This window comes from Anolis carolinensis, unplaced genomic scaffold (assembly GCF_035594765.1).
Source record: "Anolis carolinensis isolate JA03-04 unplaced genomic scaffold, rAnoCar3.1.pri scaffold_7, whole genome shotgun sequence".
Taxonomy (NCBI): domain Eukaryota; kingdom Metazoa; phylum Chordata; class Lepidosauria; order Squamata; family Dactyloidae; genus Anolis; species Anolis carolinensis.
Window position 1 is genome coordinate 1000147 of NW_026943818.1, and position 23197 is coordinate 1023343.

At 43.8% G+C, this 23197-nt stretch overlaps 1 protein-coding gene across 13 annotated transcripts in view; it reads right to left on the reverse strand.

The window, feature by feature from the left end:
• Positions 1 to 23197, reverse strand: part of dennd1a (DENN domain containing 1A) — a 203359-nt gene that overhangs the window by 110679 nt on the left and 69483 nt on the right. For 11 of the 13 annotated variants that reach the window (XM_062959488.1, XM_062959482.1, XM_062959484.1 and 8 more), the window contains exons 4-5: positions 20623 to 20672; positions 14678 to 14797 (exon numbers count right to left, since the gene is read on the reverse strand). In XM_062959488.1, coding sequence (XP_062815558.1) covers positions 14678 to 14797; positions 20623 to 20672 — 170 coding nt within the window. Of the gene's footprint in view, positions 1 to 14677; positions 14798 to 20622; positions 20673 to 23197 lie in introns of those variants that run through there. The other 2 variants (XM_062959494.1, XM_062959493.1) reach the window with 1 other exon arrangement.

Sequence of the window (23197 nt, forward strand, 5' to 3'; positions counted from 1 at the left end):
CTAATATATACACACACATTGCAACAACGGTGCACAGGGTCAGTTTCGGTTCTTACGTTTTTGGCATGCACTGGATGTTGCATCATAAGCATGAATTTAACGAATTAGATCCAGATGCCAGATGCTCCCTCTTGCCACACGCAAACTCTCCCGTTTCTCCGAACAGTAGCCGTCGCCAACAGCATCTCTAGCATGCTGGCATATTTTATCATAATTCTCTACATAAATCTGGAGCCGAGAACGTGTCAACAAGAAGCGATTGTTCATTTCCAAGTCTATTCTCTAGTCTTGCTCCAAAGCTCATCAATCTAAGGTATCAAACTTTCTGCCAGTTTGAGACTTGAGCATATTAGATACTAGCGTTGTGCACGGAATCGTTTCATTCGTTCTTTTCGTTCCTAAAGGAGGACGTAACGAGAAGGCCCTTCCGCTTACGAAAATCATCTCGACACAAAAACTCCTCGCCGGCTTTTCAGCAGCCAGTTTGAGACTTCATCATATTAGATATTAGAGTTGTGCGCAGAAGTTGTTTCGTTCGTTTTACCATCCTTGTGGGAGGCTTCTCTTGTGTCTTATGGGGAGCTGGAGCTGAAAGAAGGAGCTCACCCACTCTCCCCAGATTCAAACTGCTGACTTGACGGTCAGCAGTCCTGCCAGCACAAGGGTTTGACTCACCGGGAGCCATGGGTTCAAACAAGCTGTTCAACAGTGGAACTCTCTATGTCCGAGTCTGGTGGAAGTTCCTTCCTCGGGAGTTTTGAAACAGAGTCTGGATGGCCATCTGTCAGGGATACTTTTTGCCTGTATGGCAAAAAGGGGTTGGACTAGATGGCCCATGTGGTCTCGTCCAACTATTATTATAGGAAAGGAGGTTGGTGTTGGAGAAAAGGTTGAGCATGTTTCTCACCCAGTCTCAGCCAAGGGTGTATTTTATTTTATTTTATTTCAGCCAAGGGTTTAGCCTGCCACTTTTGGGCTCTGGCTTGCTGGGGTGTCCGTGTGGGTATCTGCATGGAAGGGGTTGGACTAGATGGCCCATGTGGTCTCTATGATTGTAGGAAAGGATGTTCGTGTTGGAGGAGAGGTCGAGCAAGTTTCTCATCCGGTTTCAGCCAAGGGTTTAGCCTGCCACTTTTGGACTCTGGCTTGCTGGGGTGTCCCCGTGGATATCTGCATGGCAGGGTTTGGACTAGACGGTCTCATTCAACTCTATTATTATAGGAAAGGAGGTTGGTGTTGGAGAAAAGGTTGAGTGATTTTCTCATCCGGTCTCAGCCAAGGGTTTAGCCTGCCACTTTTGGACTCTGGCTTGCTGGGGTGTCCCTGTGGATATCTGCATGGCAGGGTTTGGACTAGACGGTCTCATTCAACTCTATTATTATAGGAAAGGAGGTTGGTGTTGGAGAAAAGGTTGAGTGATTTTCTCATCCGGTCTCAGCCAAGGGTTTAGCCTGCCACTTTTGGGCTCTGGCTTGCTGGGGTGTCCCCGTGGGTCTGTGCATGGCAGGGGTTGGACTAGACGGCCTCATTCAACTCTATTATTATAGGAAAGGAGGTTGATGTTGGAGAAAAGGTTGAGTGAGTTTCTCATCCGGTCTCAGCCAAGGGTTTAGCCTGCCACTTTTGTACTCTGGCTTGCTGGGGTGTTCCTGCAAGTATCTGCATGGCAGGGGTTGGACTAGACGGCCTCATCCAACTCTATTATTATAGGAAAGGAGGTTGGTGCTGGAGGAAAGGTTGAGCATGTTTCTCACCCAGTCTCAGCCAAGGGTTTAGCCTGCCACTTTTGGGCTCTGGCTTGCTGGGGTGTTCCTGCGGGTCTCTGCATGACAGAGGCTGGACTAGATGGCCTCATCCAACTCTAGTATTATAGGAAAGGAGGTTGGTGTTGGAGGAAAGGTTGAGCATGTTTCTCATCTGGTCTCAGCCAAGGGTTTAGCCTGCCACTTTTGGGCTCTGGCTTGCTGGGGTGTTCCCGCGGGTCTCTGCATGGCAGGGGTTGGACTAGATGGCTTCATCCGACTCTCTGATTGTAGGAAAGGGGGTTGGTGCTGGAGCTGAGCGGGGCTGCCATGCGCAGTGGGGAGAGGGCCCTGTCTGGCATGTGCTTCTCTTCCTCTCGCACCTCTTCCTTCCCCTCGGCCTCCTCTAATTATCAGTCCCGGTCCCGTGGGGCGCAGGCCGGCTCTTGTTTTCGGAAGGAGGAAGCCGCCTCTAATCTCCCGGCCTGGGTGTTGTGTGCGTCTGTCAGCAGCCCAACGAGGCTCGCCCGCCCCCCGACAGCTGCCTTCTGGACCCCCCCCCCCCCTTGGACCCTTCCGGCAGACCCCCTCCCCTTTGATGCCCCCCAGCCCCCCAAAGGTGATGCGCTAATGCATTTTGCATTTGCGCTCCAAGAGGCGCTCCCAACCCGGCAGGGGCCAAAGGGTTAATAAAAAGTGGCAGGCCTTAACGAGGACTGTTACGGTTGCCTGGCAACTAGCAAAGGTACCTTAGGAAGGCCTAATTAATGAACGAACAAACGAACGGGAGGACAAGGAGCTTCTGGTAAATAAACCATGGCAGCATGCTCAGGAGTGCTTTTGTTTGCGCTGCCAGGATCTTTGCTTCCCTCCTTCCATCCCCAGGCAGAAACTTATCTATCTATATATATATATATATAAAAGGGTCATGAAATTTCGGCCAATAAAACTACACATCCCAGAAACACTAAACTTGGCAGCACAACCCCTCATCCATGCCTCTACGTTCATACAACAAAACGAAAAGAAAAATAAAGTCCTAATTAGAGGGAGAGGAATAATGGTTTTTATCCAAAGGCTAAGCTCCACCCACTTGGTCTCCTAGCAACCCACTCAGCCCAGGGGACAGGCAGAGTTAGGCCTCACTTAGGCCTCTTCCACATTGCCTATAAAATACAGATTATCTGATTTGCACTGGATTATATGGCAGCGTAGACTCAAGGCCCTTCCACACAGCTATAGAACCCATTTAGAATCTTATATTATCTGCTTTGAACTGGATTATCTTGACTCCACACTGCCATATAATCCACTTCAGTATGCAGTCGGACACAACTGGACTTAATGTCAGGGGAAAACCTTTACCCTTTACCTTAACTACCACCAATTCAATACTTTATTTCCCATACCACCAGACTATGCCACAGCAATGCGTGGCCGGGCACAGCTAGTGTACACACACACACACACACACATATATATATACATACATACATACAAATTCGGGGCGTTACGGTCGCGAAACACCCAAAACGCAATTCCAGAACAGAGCTACGAAAATCGGGTCTTGCAAAACGAGGCGCAACATAACATATTGACAATACGGGATCCACAACCATCCCGTACGCATGGAAAAGTGTCTTCGGCATGCACGCCGACCGGACAGTGGACGGAAACATTGCTGGGCCTCAGCTCCTATAGTTCTACATGTGGTGTTATGAACCATAGTTAAACCATATGATTATTATTATTATTAACATAGCCTCTCCAGGCCCACTGCATCCTCCTGGCTGCCTCCTGTGACTATTTCAGGTCCCTCCGTTCCCAAAAAACCCTATCCCTGGCAGAATATGTCAAGCAAAGTGTGTCATAATATAATAATAATAATAATAATAATAATAATAATAATAATAATAATAATATAATATACCCCCCCACTCCGCAGGTGCCACCTTGACGTGGTGGTGGTGGTGGTGGTGGGGGGGGGCTTAACTGCTAAGAATCTAAGAATTCTCACAAAATTTCACATTTGATGTACATGGATGACCTGAAGCTATATGGGAAAACACAAACTGAAACCCAGTCTCTGACCAACACTGTCCGAATCTTTAGCACTGATATCAACATGGAGTTTGGTTTGGACAAATGTTCGACAGTGGCATTGAAGAAGGGAAAAATCATTGAAAGTGAGGACATAAATATGCCCAATGGCCAAACAATAAAGTGTCACCAGCCAGAGGCCTATAAATATCTGGGCATATTACAGATGGACAACATCAAGCATGAACATGTGAAAACTGTGGTCAGCAAAGAATACACACAAAGGGTCAGAAAAATTCTCAAAAGCAAGCTCAATGGAGGCAACACCATCAAGGCCATAAACACCTGGGCCATACCTGTCATAAGATATACTGCTGGCATTATAAATTGGACACAGGTGGAACTGGACAATTTGGACAGAAAAACAAGAAAACACATGACCATTCATCATTCACTGCACCCTCACAGTGATGTTGACCGGCTATATCTGCCTAGAAGATCAGGGGGCAGAGGACTCTTGCAAGTCAAACAAGCAGTCAAAGAAGAAGAACATGCCCTGGCAGAAGATGTAAAGCAAAGTGAAGAACCTGCTTTGATTGAAGTCAAAAATCAGAAACTCCTCAAAGCACAGCAGACAAAAAACCAGTACAAGAAAACCGCACTACAAACTAGAGCTGACAGCTGGCACAACAAAACACTGCATGGAAAGTTCCTTGACAAAACTGAAGGAAAAGCTGACAAGGAGAAGACCTGGCTCTGGCTCACGAATGGGACCCTGAAGAAGGAGACAGAAGGCCTGATCCTTGCAGCCCAGGAGCAAGACATCAGGACAAAGGCAATTCAGGCCAAGATCGAAAAATCAGCCGATGACCCAAAATGCAGACTGTGCAAGGAAACCGACGAAACCATTGATCATATCCTCAGCTGCTGTAAGAAAATTGCACAGACAGACTACAAACAGAGGCACAATTATGTGGCCCAAATGATTCATTGGAACTTATGCCTCAAGTACCACCTCCCTGGGGCAAGGAACTGGTGGGATCACAAACCTGCAAAAGTATTGGAAAACGAGCACGCAAAGATACTGTGGGACTTCCGAATCCAGACTGACAAAGTTCTGGAACACAACACACCAGACATCACAGTTGTGGAAAAGAAAAAGGTTTGGATCATTGATGTCGCCATCCCAGGTGACAGTCCCATTGACGAAAAACAACAAGATAAACTCAGCCGCTATCAGGACCTCAAGAGTGAACTTCAAAGACTCTGGCAGAAACCAGTACAGGTGGTCCCGGTGGTGATCGGCACATTGGTTGCCGTGCCAAAAGATCTCAGCCGGCATTTGGAAACAATAGACATTGACAAAATCACAATCTGCCCACTGCAAAAGGCCACCCGACTGGGATCTGCACGCATCATCTGAAAATACATCACACAGTCCTAGACACTTGGGAAGTGTTCGACTTGGGATTTTGTGATACGAAATCCAGCATGTCTATCTTGTTTGCTGTGTCATAATATTATTATAATAATAATAATAATAATAATAATAATAATAATAATAATAATAATAATAATTAGTTTAATGTTCACAGGAGAGTGACTGCACTCTTTAGGATCACGTTTGGGGTTCAGACTGCTCTCTAGATCTAGGTGAACTACAACTCCCCCGAATCAAGGCGAATTTCTCCCCAAAGACCTCCAGTATTTTTTGCCAAGTTTGGTCCAATTCCATCTTCATCACCCTCATTCATTCCAGTGAACTATACATCCCAGTACTTAACAACTCTATAAATCCCAGAGAATTCCCCCAGTTGCGGATCAATTCCTCTGTCTGCTGTGTGCCATAGAAAATAATGGTTAAGGGAGAGCCATGCAAATTTCACAGCAATGGAGATAATAAAAAACACTGGGATGCCTGTGGTGGAGGAAAAACAGAAAATCTAGGATGGAAATTTCCCCGAATGAAAGCTTTCACTTGGGCGGTGGGCAGGATGGTGTTTGTGGAGGACACGGGCAAGGCTCATGGACATGTTCACGGCGCTCTCTATAACTGGGGTGTCTGTGGTGGAGGAAATACTTGGACGCCGTCCTTCCCTTGCAGCCCTCGCCCGGTTCTCTGCTTCCCTTCGGAGGTCACTGCCGGCCAGATGGAAAATATTAAGGGGAAGGGGCTGCAGCGAAATCCAAGGGCTAACCACAAGCAGATTTGCAGGCTCCGCGGGTGCAGGGAGAGGGAGGCCGGGCCCATGCGCTGCCGGCCCAACCGCGGGAGGGGAGGGCAAGAGGCCGCGGAGGGTGGCTCCTGGGACAGGCAGGCCGTGCCGCGCTTGCCGCTTGGATGCTCCGGCAGAAAGAGCAACGAGAAGCGATGGCTCTTCCGGTAAACAACTCCCTGGGCTTCGCTTTTTTTTTGTTTTTTTGGCTGCAACAGAATCGTTTTTAAAAAGCAGCGGCATAACTTAATCCCAGGTCAAAAAGGATGGAAAGGGAACATGCCTGCGGGTGGCCACTTGAAAAGGAAGACGGGCAGATACAGAGACCTGCGCAGGCCAGGCGAGAGCGGAAGCCACGCCAATCAGCCCGGTGGGCCAAGGAGACCACCTTGAACCCACAGTCAAGCTAAGGACTTGATCACATTAGGACTTGATCACACTAGGACTTGATCACATTAGGACATGATCACACGAGGACTTGATCACATTGGGACGTGTTCACACTAGGACTTCATCACACTAGGACATGATCACACTAGGACTTCATCACACTGGGACTTCATCACACTAGGACTTCATCACATTAGGACTTCATCACACTAGGACTTCATCACATTAGGACTTGATCACATTAGGACTTGATCACATTGGGACATGATCACACTAGGACCTGATCACACTAGGACTTGATCACACTAGGACTTGATCACACTAGGACTTGATCACATTAGGACTTGATCACACTTGGACTTGATCACACTAGAGCTTGGTCACACTTGGACTTGATCACATTAGGACTTGATCACACTAGGGCTTGATCACATTAGGACTTGATCACATTAGGACTTGATCACACTAGGGCTTGATCACACTAGGACTTCATCACATTAGGACTTCATCACACTAGGACTTCATCACATTAGGACTTCATCACATTGGGACCTGATCACACTAGGATTTCATCACATTAGGACTTGATCACACTAGGACTTGATCACACTGGGACTTCATCACACTAGGACTTCATCACATTAGGACTTCATCACACTAGGACTTCATCACATTAGGACTTGATCACATTAGGACTTGATCACATTGGGACATGATCACACTAGGACCTGATCACATTAGGACTTGATCACACGAGGACGTGATCACATTAGGACTTGATCACACGAGGACTTGATCACATTGGGACTTGATCACATTGGGACGTGTTCACACTAGGACTTCATCACACTAGGACTTGATCACACTAGGACTTCATCACATTAGGACTTCATCACACTAGGACTTCATCACATTAGGACTTCATCACATTGAGACCTGATCACACTAGGATTTCATCACATTAGGACTTGATCACACTAGGACTTGATCACACTGGGACTTCATCACACTAGGACTTCATCACATTAGGACTTCATCACACTAGGACTTCATCACATTAGGACTTGATCACATTAGGACTTGATCACATTGGGACATGATCACACTAGGACCTGATCACACTAGGACTTGATCACATTAGGACTTGATCACACTAGGACTTGATCACATTAGGACTTGATCACACTTGGACTTGATCACACTAGAGCTTGGTCACACTTGGACTTGATCACATTAGGACTTGATCACACTAGGGCTTGATCACATTAGGACTTGATCACACTTGGACTTGATCACACTAGAGCTTGGTCACACTTGGACTTGATCACATTAGGACTTGATCACACTAGGGCTTGATCAGACTAGGACTTGATCACATCAGGACTTGATCACATTAGTTTCCTTCTTTGCTTCCACCCTGGGCTTCTTTCTCATGCAGATAAACAGCTTCGCTCTCACAGAGCTTCCTCTCACACCGAGCTTACACCTGGAAAGAGGACCCAAGTTTCCTTCTTGGCTTCCACGCTGAGCTTCTTTCTCATGCGGATAAACAGCTTTGCTCTCACAGAGCCTCCTCTCACACCGTCCTTACACTTGGAGGGCCCAAGTTTCCTTCTTTGCTTCCACGCTGGGCTTCTTTCTCATGCAGATAAACAGCTTCGCTCTCACAGAGCCCTAAGCGGCACAGCTTTTGCTTCAATTGGATGTGCTTTAGCTATGATGCTTTATGTTATTGTTTCAAAACCACAACTTAACAATAACATAACAGGCCACAAAGAGGAAACAATAACTCTGAGTAAATAAATAAATACATAAGAAATATAGCCAGGGACAGCTTGCTGCTAAACTGTGCGTTCGGATGCCAAGGCGAGGTCTGCAACCTGTGGCCTTCTCTCCCTTTTCAAGCCTAATCGCCTTACTTTTGCCCGTTTGCGCACCCAATGAGCATCAATGGCTCTCTCTCACTTGGCTGCACATCCTTCATCTGGTCTGCAGCCAGTGCACAGCCGCCGAGAGAGCAAACGGGAGGCATCTGTTTGGACATCAGCCTTAAATCCAGAAACAGCTTCCTAAGATCTACAGAGATACTCACAGGAACATCTCAGCAAGCAAGAGTCCAAAAGTAGCAGGCTAAGACCCGGAACCTCAATCAGGGACTGAGACCAGACGAGAGACTCCCTCCTGAGTACACAGACTACTTACTTAAGTCAATAAATAGCTTCCTAGGATCTACAGAGATATTCGTAAAAACGCCTCAGCAAGTAAGAGTCCAAAATTGGTAGGCTAAGACCCGGAACCTCAATCAGGGGCTGAGACCGGATGAGAGACTCCCTCCTGAGTACACAGACTACTTACCTAAGTCAATCAATAGCTTCCTAGGATCTACAGAGATATTTGCAAAAACACCTCAGCAAGCAAGAGTCCAAAAGTGGAAGGCTAAGACCCGGAACCTCAATCAGGGACTGAGACCAGACGAGAGACTCCCTCCTGAGTGCACAGACTACTTACTTAAGTCAATAAATAGCTTCCTAGGATCTATAGAGATATTCGCAGGAACACCTCAGCAAGGAAGAGTCCAAAAGTGGCAGGCTAAGACCCGGAACCTCAATCAGGGGCTGAGACCGGATGAGAGACTCCCTCCTGAGTGCACAGACTACTTACTTAAGTCAATAAATAGCTTCCTAGGATCTACAGAGATATTCACAAAAACGCCTCAGCAAGCAAGAGTCCAAAAGTGGCAGGCTAAGACCCAGAACCTCAATCAGGGGCCGAGACTGGATGAGAGACTCCCTCCTGGGAACACAGACTACTTACTTAAGTCAATCAATAGCTTCCTAGGATCTACAGAGATAGCCTCAGCAAGCAAGAGTCCAAAAGTGGCAGGCTAAGACCCAGAAACTCAATCAGAGGTTTCTCAATTCACATATTCTCATATTCTGAATTCACTTCTGACACAATCAATCAATGTTGGGAGTGCAGGCCTATATATGTTGTTCCTGGCACAGATGCGCGCGCACACGCATGCGCCAGGGTCTCCGCGAGCTGTTTGTTCCCCGGAGCCTGGGTGCCGGGCCAGTTGGCAGGCCGGAGCCAGGAAGCTGTCAGTTCTGATCGTGTTTGGGCCACGGAGTCCTATTAAAGCGGCCTGGCCGGGGACGGGGAGCCCAGTGTTTCCAAAGCATGGGAAAGGAGCGGGCTCGGCGTTCCTTGCCTTTCAGCCGGCAGCGGAGTGCTCAAGGAGCCGTGAATGCGCCAAACAAAGGCGGTCTGTGGCCGCGCTCTGGCTGGAATCCATGTCAACAGCCCCGCGGGTCACAGGTCACGCCAACTAACATTTATTCCCAGCAGAACCTGCTCCGAGAACAAGCTGCAAGGAGCACACGTTGGGAAGCTTTTTTCTCTCCCGCACCCTTGTAATCCCTCCAGATATTCCTGATCCTTCCACATGTTTCTGCTCAATTAGAAAAGAGAGCGGCCCGTTCCCCACATACACTTCTCCCCCTTTGCTCTGGAGATAAACAGACCAGAGAAATAGGATCGTGCTTCGCTCTCACAGAGCCTCCTCTCATGTCAAACTTACACAGGAGCTTAATAATAATAATAATAATAATAATAATAATAATAATAATAATAATAATAATTGTGCGGTTTTCTGGCATTGTGTATTTCTGCCGCTTCTGTGACTGTTCATTTGCGTTTTGATGATTCCGTAGCCCACTTGTCGATGGATGTCCAGAATCAGCAGCATCCACCGCGGTCCTTTTTATCCTGGGCGACGACCGAGCCAGTATAGACTTCGTTTGGGTTTGATTCTCCATAATGCTAATGGGTTAGGTGCTCTTAGTTCTGCTCCTCAGCTGAGGCCTCTGTGGCTTGGTTAGACCTACCGGTAGTTACACTCCCGCCAGCACAGCCCTCAGTCATCATTGGAGCAGCTAAGCCCCCCCACCACGTCAAGGTGGCACCTGCAGAGACTGCACAGACAGACTACAAACAGAGGCACAACTATGTGGCCCAAATGATTCATTGGAACCTATGCCTCAAGTACCACCTCCCAGCAGCAAAGAACTGGTGGGATCACAAACCTGCAAAAGTATTGGAAAATGAACATGCAAAGATACTGTGGGACTTCCGAATCCAGACTGACAAAGTTCTGGAACACAACACACCAGACATCACAGTTGTGGAAAAGAAAAAGGTTTGGATCATTGATGTCGCCATCCCAGGTGACAGTCGCATTGACGAAAAACAACAGGAAAAACTCAGCTGCTCTCAGGACCTCAAGATTGAACTTCAAAGACTCTGGCAGAAACCAGTGCAGGTGGTCCCGGTGGTGATGGGCACACTGGGTGCCGTGCCGAAAGATCTCAGCCGGCATTTGGAAACAATAGACATTGACAAAATTACGATCTGCCAACTGCAAAAGGCCACCCTACTGGGATCTGCACGCATCACCCGAAAATACATCACACAGTCCTAGACACTTGGGAAGTGTTCGACTTGTGATTTTGTGATACGAAACCCAGCATATCTATCTTGTTTGCTGTGTCATACAATGTCGTTGTGTCAATAATAATAATAATAATAATAGACATTATTAATAATAGGTCACCCTACTGGCTGGAGATAAACAGACCAGAGAAATAGGATCGTGCTTCGCTCTCACAGAGCCTCCTCTCATGTCAAACTTACACAGGAGCTTAATAATAATAATAATAATAATAATAATAATAATAATAATAATAATAATAATAATAATAATAGACATTGACAAAATTACAATCTGCCAACTGCAAAAGGCCACCCTACTGGCTGGAGATAAACAGACCAGAGAAATACGATTGTGCTTCGCTCTCACAGAGCCTCCTCTCATGTCAAACTTACACAGGAGCTTAATAATAATAATAATAATAATAATAATAATAATACATCCGAAAATACATCACACAGTCCTAGACACTCTCGAAGTGTTTGACTTGTGATATGAAATCCAGCATATCTATCTTGTTTGCTGTATCATAATAAAATAATAATAATAATAATAATAATAATAATAATAATAATAATAATAATAGACATTGACAAAATCAGGATCTGCCAACTGCAAAAGGCCACCCTATTGGGATCTGCACGTATCATCCAAAAATACATCACACAGTCCTAGACACTTGGGAAGTGTTCGACTTGTGGTCTTGTGATACAAAATCCAGCATATCTATCTTGTTTGCTGTGTCATAATAAAATAATAATAATCATAATAATAATAATAATAATAATAATAATAATAATAATAATAATAATAATATAATACATCACACAGTCCTAGACACTTGGGAAGTGTTCGACTTGTGATTTTGGGATATAAAATCCAGCATATCTATCTTGTCATACATCAATAACAATAATAATAATAATAATAATAATAATAATAATAATAATAATAATAATATTTGAAACACAACAAGATGAGTCCACAGCAGACACTCTGCTTGCTGTTGAATTGGATCCCACGTCGGACACTATTATTATTATTATTATTATTATTATTATTATTATTATTATTATTATTAGAAACACAACAAGATAAGTCCACAGCAGAAACTCTGCTGGCTGTTGAATTGGATCACACGTCGGAAATTATTATTATTATTATTATTATTGACACAACGACGTTGTATGACACAGCAAACAAGATAGATATGCTGGATTTCGTTTCACAAAATCACAAGTCGAACACTTCCCAAGTGTCTAGGACTGTGTGATGTATTTTCGGATGATGCGTGCAGATCCCAGTAAGGTGGCCTTTTGCAGTTGGCAGATCGTAATTTTGTCAATGTCTATTGTTTCCAAATGCCGGCTGAGATCTTTTGGCACGGCACCCAGTGTGCCCATCACCACTGGGACCACCTGCACTGGTTTCTGCCAGAGTCTTTGAAGTTCAATCTTGAGGTCCTGATAGCGGCTGAGTTTTTCCTGTTGTTTTTCTTCAATGCGACTGTCACCTGGGATGGCAACATCAATGATCCAAACCTTGTTCTTTTCCACAACTGTGATGTCTGGTGTGTTGTGTTCCAGAACTTTGTCAGTCTGGATTCGGAAGTCCCACAGTATCTTTGTGCCACCTTGACGTGGTGGGGGGGCTTAGCTGCTCCAATGATGACTGAGGGCTGTGCTGGCGGGAGTGTAACTACCGGTAGGTCTAACCAAGCCAGAGAGGCCTCAGCTGAGGAGCAGAACTAAGAGCACCTAACCCATTAGCATTATGGAGAAACAAACCCAAACGAAGTCTATACTGGCTCGGTCGTCGCCCAGGATAAAAAGGACCGCGGTGGATGCTGCTGATTCTGGACATCCATTGACAAGTGGGCTACGGAATCATCAAACCCCAAATGAACAGTCACAGAAGCGGCAGAAATACACAATGCCAGAAAACCGCACAATTATTATTATTATTATTATTATTATTATTATTAGAAACACAACAAGATAAGTCCACAGCAGAAACTCTGCTGGCTGTTGAATTGGATCACACTTCGGAAATTATTATTATTATTATTATTATTATTATTATTAGAAACACAACAAGATAAGTCCACAGCAGAAACTCTGCTGGCTGTTGAATTGGATCACACTTCGGAAATTATTATTATTATTATTATTATTATTATTATTATTATTATTATTATTAGAAACACAACAAGATAAGTCCACAGCAGAAACTCTGCTGGCTGTTGAATTGGATCACACGTCGGAAATAATAATAATAATAATAATAATTATTATTATTATTATTATTATTATTATTATTATTAGAAACACAACAAGATAAGTCCACAGCAGACACTCTGCTGGCTGTTGAATTGGATCACACGTCAGACACTATTATTATTATTATTATTATTATTATTATTATTATTATTTGAAACACAACAAGATGACTCCACAGCAGACACTCTGCTGGCTGTTGAATTGGATCACATGTCAGACACTATTATTATTATTATTATTATTATTATTATTATTATTATTATTATTATTTGAAACACAACAAGATGAGTCCACAGCAGACACTCTGCTGGCTGTTGAATTGGATCACATGTCAGACACTATTATTATTATTATTATTATTATTATTATTATTATTTGAAACACAAGAAGATGACTCCACAGCAGACACTCTGCTGGCTGTTGAATTGGATCACACGTCAGACACTATTATTATTATTATTATTATTATTATTATTATTATTATTTGAAACACAACAAGATGAGTCCACAGCAGACACTCTGCTGGCTGTTGAATTGGATCACATGTCAGACACTATTATTATTATTATTATTATTATTATTATTATTATTATTATTATTATTATTTGAAACACAACAAGATGACTCCACAGCAGACACTCTGCTGGCTGTTGAATTGGATCACACGTCAGACACTATTATTATTATTATTATTATTATTATTATTATTATTATTATTATTATTATTTTATTATTATGACACAGCAAACAAGATAGATATGCTGGATTTTGTATCACAAAATCACAAGTCGAACACTTCCCAATAGTCTAGGACTATTATTATTATTATTATTATTATTATTATTATTATTATTATTATTATTATATTTTTGTACCCCGCCTCCATCTCCCCGAAGGGACTCAGGGCAGCTTACATATGGCACAATTCATAAAATAAACAGACAGTACAATACAGACAGACCATAAAGACAGTACAATACAAAATAAAACCGTGAGCATCTAAAACAACAATTTGAACTCAGAACACCTCCCAACAACCTGTATCTTACACCTGGAGGGCCCAAGTTTCCTTCTTTGCTTCCACACTGGGCTTCTTTCTCATATAGATAAACAGCATCGCTCTCACAGAGCCTCCTCTCATGTCGAACTTACAAAGGAGCTTAATAATAATAATAATAATAATAATAATAGTAATAATTGTCATTATTTGAAACACAAGATGAGTCTACAGCAGACACTCTGCTGGCTGTTGAATTGGATCACAAGTCGGACACTTCCCAAGTGTCTAGGACTATTATTATTATTATTATTATTATTATTATTATTATTATTATTACTACTACTACTACTACTACTATTATCTTCCAGAGTCTCAACCCATTCAACATGCAACAAAAACAAAGTTTCTGGAGCAGGACCACAACTTTCAGAGTCAGGACCGCACAATTAAACAGGAAACAACCGTTTCGAAGTGGCAACGGCAAAGCTGGGAAACGTTTGGGAACCTTTGCCGGGACCAACCTTAAGATGCAGAAGCAGGTCTTGGCCCCGGAAGACAGGCGGCAGAACCCGAACCGCTGCTTGCTGTCGATGTCTGTGAGCACGAAAGTGAAGTTCTGGCCGACCTGGCCGACGGTGATGCTGCAAAAACGGGAAATGCAAAAACATTGATTAGCAGCCAGGAATGCAAACAGATTGCAGTCATTGAACCCACAGCATTTCCTCTCTCTGATGGAATATTCCATATTTCCTCTCTCTCTGAATATTCCAGAAATTCAAACTTGGGAAACACAACTTAGGAAACACATAGCGCATTCTTCTTGGAAAGGGCCACCCCACCCCACTGCGATAAACACAGTGCCTCCTACAGCTAACCTAGCAGTTCGAAAACATTCAAATGTGAGTCGATCAATAGGTACTGCTCTGGCGGGAAGGTAACATCTCTCCATACAGTCATGTCCGTGGCCACATGACCTAAGAGGTGTCTACGGACATAAGAATGTGAGTAGATCAATAGGTACTGCACGTGACCGTGGAGGCGTCTGTGGACATGGGAATGTGAGTAGATCAATAGGTACTGCACGTGACCTTGGAGGCGCCTACGGACATGGGAACATGAGTAGATCAATAGGTACTGCTCTGGTGGGAAGATAACATCACTCCATGTAGTCATGCCCATGGCCACGTGACCTTGGAGGTGTCAACAGATATGGGAATGTGAGTAGATCAATAGGTACTGCTCTGGTGGGAAGATAACATCACTCCATGTAGTCATGCCCATGGCTACATGACCTTGGAGGTGTCAACAGACATGGGAATGTGAGTAGATCAATAGGTACTGCACGTGACCCTGGAGGCGTCTACGGACATGGGAATGTGAGTAGATCAATAGGTACTGCTCAGGCAGGAAGGTAACATCACTTCATACAGTCATGCCTACAGCCACATGACCTAAGAGCTGTCTACAGACATGGGAAAGTGAGTAGATCAATAGGTACTGCTCCAGCGGGAAGGTAACAGAGCTCCATGCAGTCTTGCCAGCGACCACATGACCTTGGAGGTGTCTATGGACAACACCGGCTCTTCAGCTTAGAAATGGAGACTCTGGGGGTTGGTGCTCACCTCCATTTCTAAGCCGAAGAGCCGGCGTTGTCCATAGACACCTCCAAGGTCATGTGGTCGCTGGCAAGACTGCATGGAGCGCCGTTACCTTCCCGCAGGAGCAGTACCTATTGATCTACTCACATTCCCATGTCCATAGACACCTCTTAGGTCATGTGGCCATGGGCATGACTACATGGACTGATGTTACCTTCTCGTCGGAGCAGTACCTATTGATCTACTCACTTCCTGCCGGAACAGTACCTATTGATCTACTCACATTTTCAGCTGGTTTTCCCTGTAATGGGCAGTAAGAGCACCTAAAGCTCTCTGCTTGGGTGGTGATGACATGATCGTCAGCGTAGATGAAACTCTCTATCTGTCTCTTCTGATCATTTGTGCAAATGTTGAACATCGATGGAGAAGCTTCCCCGCAGGATAGTAACACATCTGGGTGTTTCCTGGGCAACGTCTTTGTAGACGGCTGATTCTCTCACACCAGACGCGACTTGCAGTTTCCAGATACCACTATGTAACAAAAACAAAATCTGTTCCTGGTTCGAAAGTGTTATTTCCTGTTCAATTGTGAAGTCCTTACTTTGATAGTAGCTGTTAGACTCCAAAAACTTTGTTTTTGTGCATGCCACAAACTATATTGTATTGCGTGAGACACCATCAGATATTCACTGGAAATGTCATGCAAATACAAAGTCTTTGGAAGTTTGATCAACTCTCCCGATGTTTGGATGAGAGGACCAATTAGGAAATGATATTTGCAACCCAGGGGCCCAAATCACAGTGTTGCATAGTGTAATAAGGTTCTAACGGGGGATTTTTGTGCCAGTCCTGATCCTGTTGCGTTGTGCAAAGTACTCATTTGCCTTCCCTACAAGAATGCAAACAATACAAAGACCGATTTCACAAAAAAGAGCTGCAAAACTCCTCAAAATTGTGCAAAAAAAGGAGAAGAAAGGCACCGAAAAAGCCAGCAGCAGGGTAGAAAGCCTTCCGTTCCCAACCCTGTCATTAGTAAAGGATATTACCGCGCGCAGCGGGATGCCGCTCCTCGTAAATAACGGCTTGCTTTGTGCCGTGCGCGCGGAAACCTACTACTTAAAGTATGAATTTCCAGAACGGGGCGCGGGAGGAGAAATCGATAGCGTGCATTTTGACTTCTTTGCAGGTTTCTTTTTCAGAGCGCACACGCAGGCAAATTGCAGGTTTCGGTGTCCCCGGGGGGATCCCGAGGGCCCGCCCACAAGAACAATCGGGCCCGGTGTGCAGACAATTCGCCGGCGGGGAGTGCACAGATAAATCCACGTATTTCAGGGCATTGTCTAGATCACAAGAACAATCATAGACAATTCGCCGGCGGGGAGTGCACAGATAAATCCTCGTATTTCAGGGCATTGTCTAGATCACAAGAACAATCATAGACAATTCGCCGGCGGGGAGTGCACAGATAAATCCTCGTATTTCAGGGCATTGTCTAGATCTGTTGTCAGCTGTTGTCAGGGCGTTCTGGGTGCGAGTGAATGACAACTCCCAAAGGCCAAGGCCAGGTTGGCTCCGTGTGACAAGTCTGGTCCAGATCCGTCGTTGCTGGGTTTCTGAATGCTCTCTGGATTCATTCATGGTGGACTACAACTCCCATGTGGGTGGGCCAGTCCCCCGAAATTTATTTATTTATTTACTTACAGCATTTATATCCCACCCTCCTTTCTCAGGGCGGATTACAATGAACACATATATGGCAAACATTCAATGCCAACAGACAAACAACATACAGTATAGACAGACTCAGAGGCATTTTTAACATTTTTCCAGCTTCACGATTCCGGCCACAGGGGGAGCTGTTGCTTCACCGTCCAGTAGTGGCTGTACTTCCTCATTCCTTTCCTCGTGTTTTGCTAGCAGTTTTATGGTGTTGTAAATTAGCCTCCCCGCATAAAGCGTCCCTAAATTTCCCTAATTGACAGGTGCAACTGTCTTTCGGGGCTGCATAGGTCAACAGCAAGCCGGGGCTATTAATGGTCGGAGGCTTAACCCGACCTGGGCTTCGAACTCATGACCTCTCGGTCAGTAGTGATTTATAGCAGCTGGTTACTAGCCAGCTGCGCCACAGGCCGGCCCTCCAAACTCCTCCATTATTGTGTTCTATTGGTTGTGAAGTTTCTGTGTGCCATGTTTCGTCCAAGTCCGTCATTGGTGGGGTTCAGAATACACTCTGGATGGAGGGAGAACTACAACTCCCATGCAGGTGGGTCAGTTCCCCATATCCCTCCATTGTGTTCATATAAATACCAAGGACTGGTGTGCATTTCAACACTTTATTATTATTATTATTATTATTATTATTATTATTATTATTATTATTATTCCAATGCCACCAAGGACTGGCTGTGCATTTCAACACTTCTTCTTCTTCTTCTTCTTCTTCTTCTTCTTCTTCTTCTTCTTATTATTATTATTATTATTATTATTCCAATGCCACCAAGGACTGAATGTGCATTTCAACACTAATAATAATAATAATAATAATTCCAATGCCACCAAGGACTGGGTGTGCATTTCAACACTAATAATAATAATAATAATTCCAATGCCACCAAGGACTTGGTGTGCATTTCAATACTATTATTATTATTATTATTATTATTATTATTATTATTATTATTATTATTCCAATGCCACCAAGGACTGGGTGTGCATTTCAACACTAATAATAATAATAATAATAATAATAATAATAATAATAATAATAATAATTCCAATGCCACCAAGGACTGGGTGTGCATTTCAATACTTTTTATTATAATAATAATAATAATTATTATTATTATTATTATTATTACTATTTTATTATGACACAGCAAACAAGATAGATATGCTGGATTTCATATCACAAAACCCCAAGTCGAACACTTCCCAAGTGTCTAGGACTGTGTGATGTATTTTCGGATGATGCGCGCAGATCCCAGCAGGGTGGCCTTTTGCAGCTGGCAGATCGTAATTTTGTCAATGTCTATTATTATTATTATTATTATTATTATTATTATTATTATTATTATTCCAATGCCACCAAGGACTGAGTGTGCATTTCAACACTAATAATAATAATAATAATAATAATAATAATAATAATAATTCCAATGCCACCAAGGACTGGGTGTGCATTTCAATACTTTATTATTATTATTATTATTATTATTATTATTATTATTCCAATGCCACCAAGGACTGAGTGTGCATTTCAACACTAATAATAATAATTCCAATGCCACCAAGGACTGGGTGTGCATTTCAACACCTATTATTATTATTATTATTATTATTACAGTAGAGTCTCACTTATCCAACACTTGCTTATCCAACGTTCTGGATTATCCAACGCATTTTTGTAGTCAATGTTTTCAATACACCGTGATATTTTGGTGCTAAATTCGTAAATACAGTAATTACTACATAGCAATACTGCGTATTGAACTACTTTTTCTGTCAAATTTGTTGTATAACATGATGTTTTGGTGCTTAATTTGTAAAATCACAACCTAATTTGATGTTTAATAGGCTTTTCCTTAATCTCTCCTTATTATCCAACATATTTGCTTATCCAGCTTTCTGCCGGCCCGTTTACATTGGATAAGCGAGACTTTGCTGTATTATTATTATTATTATTATTCCAATGCCACCAAGGACTGGGTGTGCATTTCAACATCATCATCATCATCATCATTATTATTATTCCAATGCCACCAAGGACTGGCTGTGCATTTCAACATCATCATCATTATTATTATTCCAATGCCACCAAGGACTGGCTGTGCATTTCAACACTTATTATTATTATTATTATTATTATTATTATTATTATTGTTATTATTCCAATGCCACCAAGGACTAGGTGTGTATTTCAACACTTATTATTATTATTATTATTATTATTATTATTATTATTATTATTGTTGTTGTTATTATTCCAATGCCATCAAGGACTAGGTGTGTATTTCAACACTCATTATTGTTATTATTATTATTATTATTATTATTATTATTATTATTATTATTATTATTATTCCAATGCCACCAAGGACTAGATGTGTATTTCAACACTTCTTCTTCTTCTTCTTCTTCTTCTTCTTCTTCTTATTATTATTATTATTATTCCAATGCCACCAAGGACTGGGTGTGCATTTCAACACTTATTATTATTATTATTATCAACACAACGACGTTGTATGGCACAGCAAACAAGATAGATATGCTGGATTTCGTATTATTATTATTATTATTATTATTATTATTATTATTATTATTATTATTATTATTATTATTCCAATGCCACCAAGGACTGGGTGTGCATTTCAACACTTATAATTATTATTATTATTATTATTATTATTATTATATAATGCAGCCAACTGGGATTCTAATCCGAATTTGCGACACTCCCAGAAAGTGTGACTCCAATGTTACACAATCGCAGCCGGCTCACACTTAATTTGCACGGATCGCTTATAAAGACTGGCGGTTGTAAATAGCGGCCATTGTCAGCGGCGGGAGTAGAAAGAAACTATTAAGTCAACAAAACTTTTTAACGTCGGCATTAAAAGCTTCACTAGAAACAAGACGAGAGCTGATTCCGACCGTGGTAAAATTAAAACTTTTTTTTTTGACGGTGCCCCGTAAAAACCCATAGGAAAAAGGATATTGGCACTATAATTTACACTTGGGTGCTTTAAATCAGGCTCAGGTAGACAGCGCAGGGCGAATGGCGAGGTTTATATTTTCCTGCGACTGTTTTATTGACACACAGAGTTGTTTGTGTATTTTTTCCCCCTTGTAAAATCGTAATCTAACCCTACCTGTCCACATAGAAAGGGAAGCAGAACTTGGTCAGCGTCTGTAGAATTTCCTGCAGAGAGAGAGAGAAAAAAAGAGAGATAATTTATACATCTAATGGGAGCAATAAATCCAACATTAAGCACAGAACACAATCTCGCCACGAAGCAAAGAGACAGATGAAGAGGAATGGGCTTTATCAATTACGACGGCAGAGGAGGAGTGGAAGAATAAACAGGACCCGACTTCATTAAAAATGAAAAATTCATCACGGTCCGCACATGGGCCCTCCAAAGGGAAGGAGGCGGATGGCGCAACGGGCGTTAACTCGCCTCTGGGGAGATGCTCCGCCCTGGCCATATGGACACCGACCGGCGAGCGACACCGAAACACCCACACCACCTCTTTGGCTTGGCACAGAACTCGCTGGTATCCTAGGAACAAGGCTGCCACGAAAACCGCACTACCAATTAGCGCAGCTCTCCCCATGCCGCCCCTTCTTGTGCACTATGGGGAAGGAAGGCCAAATGGCTTATTCGTTGCAAGCGACATCGAAACACCCGCGCCACCTCTTTGGCTTGGCACAGAACTCGCTGGTATCCTAGGAACAAGGCCGCCACGAAAACAGCACTACCAAATAGCGCAGCTCTCCACATGCCGCCCCTTCTTGTGCACTATGGGGAAGGAAGGCCAAATGGCTTATTCGTTGCAAGCGACATCGAAACACCCGCGCCACCTCTTTGGCTTGGCACAGAACTCGCTGGTATCCTAGGAACAAGGCCGCCACGAAAACAGCACTACCAAATAGCGCAGCTCTCCACATGCCGCCCCTTCTTGTGCACTATGGGGAAGGAAGGCCAAATGGCTTATTCGTTGCAAGCGACATCGAAACACCCGCGCCACCTCTTTGGCTTGGCACAGAACTCGCTGGTATCCTAGGAACAAGGCTGCCACGAAAACCGCACTACCAATTAGCGCAGCTCTCCACATGCCGCCCCTTCTTGTGCACTATGGGGAATGAAGGTCAAATGGCTTATTCGTTGCAAGCGACACCGAAACACCCGCACCACCTCTTTGGCTTGGCACAGAACTCGCTGGTATCCTAGGAACAAGGCCGCCACGAAAACCGCACTACCAAATAGCGCCGCTCTCCCCATGCCGCCCCTTCTTGTGCACTATGGGGAATGAAGGCCAAATGGCTTATTCGTTGCAAGCGACATCGAAACACCCGCGCCACCTCTTTGGCTTGGCACAGAACTCGCTGGTATCCTAGGAACAAGGCCGCCACGAAAACCGCACTACCAAATAGCGCCGCTCTCCCCATGCCGCCCCTTCTTGTGCACTATGGGGAATGAAGGTCAAATGGCTTATTCGTTGCAAGCGACACCGAAACACCCGCACCACCTCTTTGGCTTGGCACAGAACTCGCTGGTATCCTAGGAACAAGGCCGCCACGAAAACAGCACTACCAAATAGCGCCGCTCTCCCCATGCCGCCCCTTCTTGTGCACTATGGGGAAGGAAGGCCAAATGGCTTATTCGTTGCAAGCGACACCGAAACACCCACGCCACCTCTTTGGCTTGGCACAGAACTCGCTGGTATCCTAGGAACAAGGCCGCCACGAAAACCGCACTACCAATTAGCGCCGCTCTCCCCATGCCGCCCCTTCTTGTGCACTATGGGGAAGGCAGGCCAAATGGCTTATTCGTTGCAAGCGAGCTTAGAAATATCCCCGTTTGCCTAATATTACTAAAGTTTGAAAACGCCATATAAACGTGGGATGCGGCATCATGGGTATGCTGATGACACCCAATTCTCCTTTTCTCCTCAGCTAAGGATAGCGTGTCTCTTCTGAATGAATGCCTGGAGGAGCTAATTTATTTATTTACAGTATTTATATTCCGCCCTTCTCTCAGGGCGGGTCACATTATATACATATAGGGCAAACATTCAATGCCCATATACACATAGAACCGAGACAGAGACAGACACAGAGGCAATTTATTTATTTTTTATTTATTTGCAGTATTTATATTCCGCCCTTCTTTCTCACCCCGAAGGGGACTCAGGGCAGATCACATTATATACATATAGGGCAAACATTCACGCGAAGGAGGTGAAGATAGCACTGAATGACTCCTGTAGAATAATCACAGGATGCCTCAAACCTACACCTGTTGATAGACTGCCAATTGCGAGAGAAATAAGGCTGAAGACTGCGAAAGCCACGCACTGCATGGCTACCAACCTCTTCCCAGTAGACGCAAATCAAGGGAATGTTTCATGAGAACCACCACTCCTCTCAATGTTTTTCCAGCAACAGCAAGAGTTTGGACGCGGAATTTTAAAAAATTGTGACGAAAAATCTCCAAAACACCCGATGTGGAAAACTGCAATGTTTGGACTTTAGTGTTCAACGTTGTGCTTGTGCGCAGAAGCAACACGGCATTGCACATTTCCTACATACAGCTAATTCTTTTGAAAGCGGAAGTACATTAAACAAACTTGAGCACACGTGACAAAACTAACGATCGATTGACAAAACGGGCCCTCCTTTCCAGGCCAGTAATAATAAATTATCTGTGCTTCGTGGTTCAT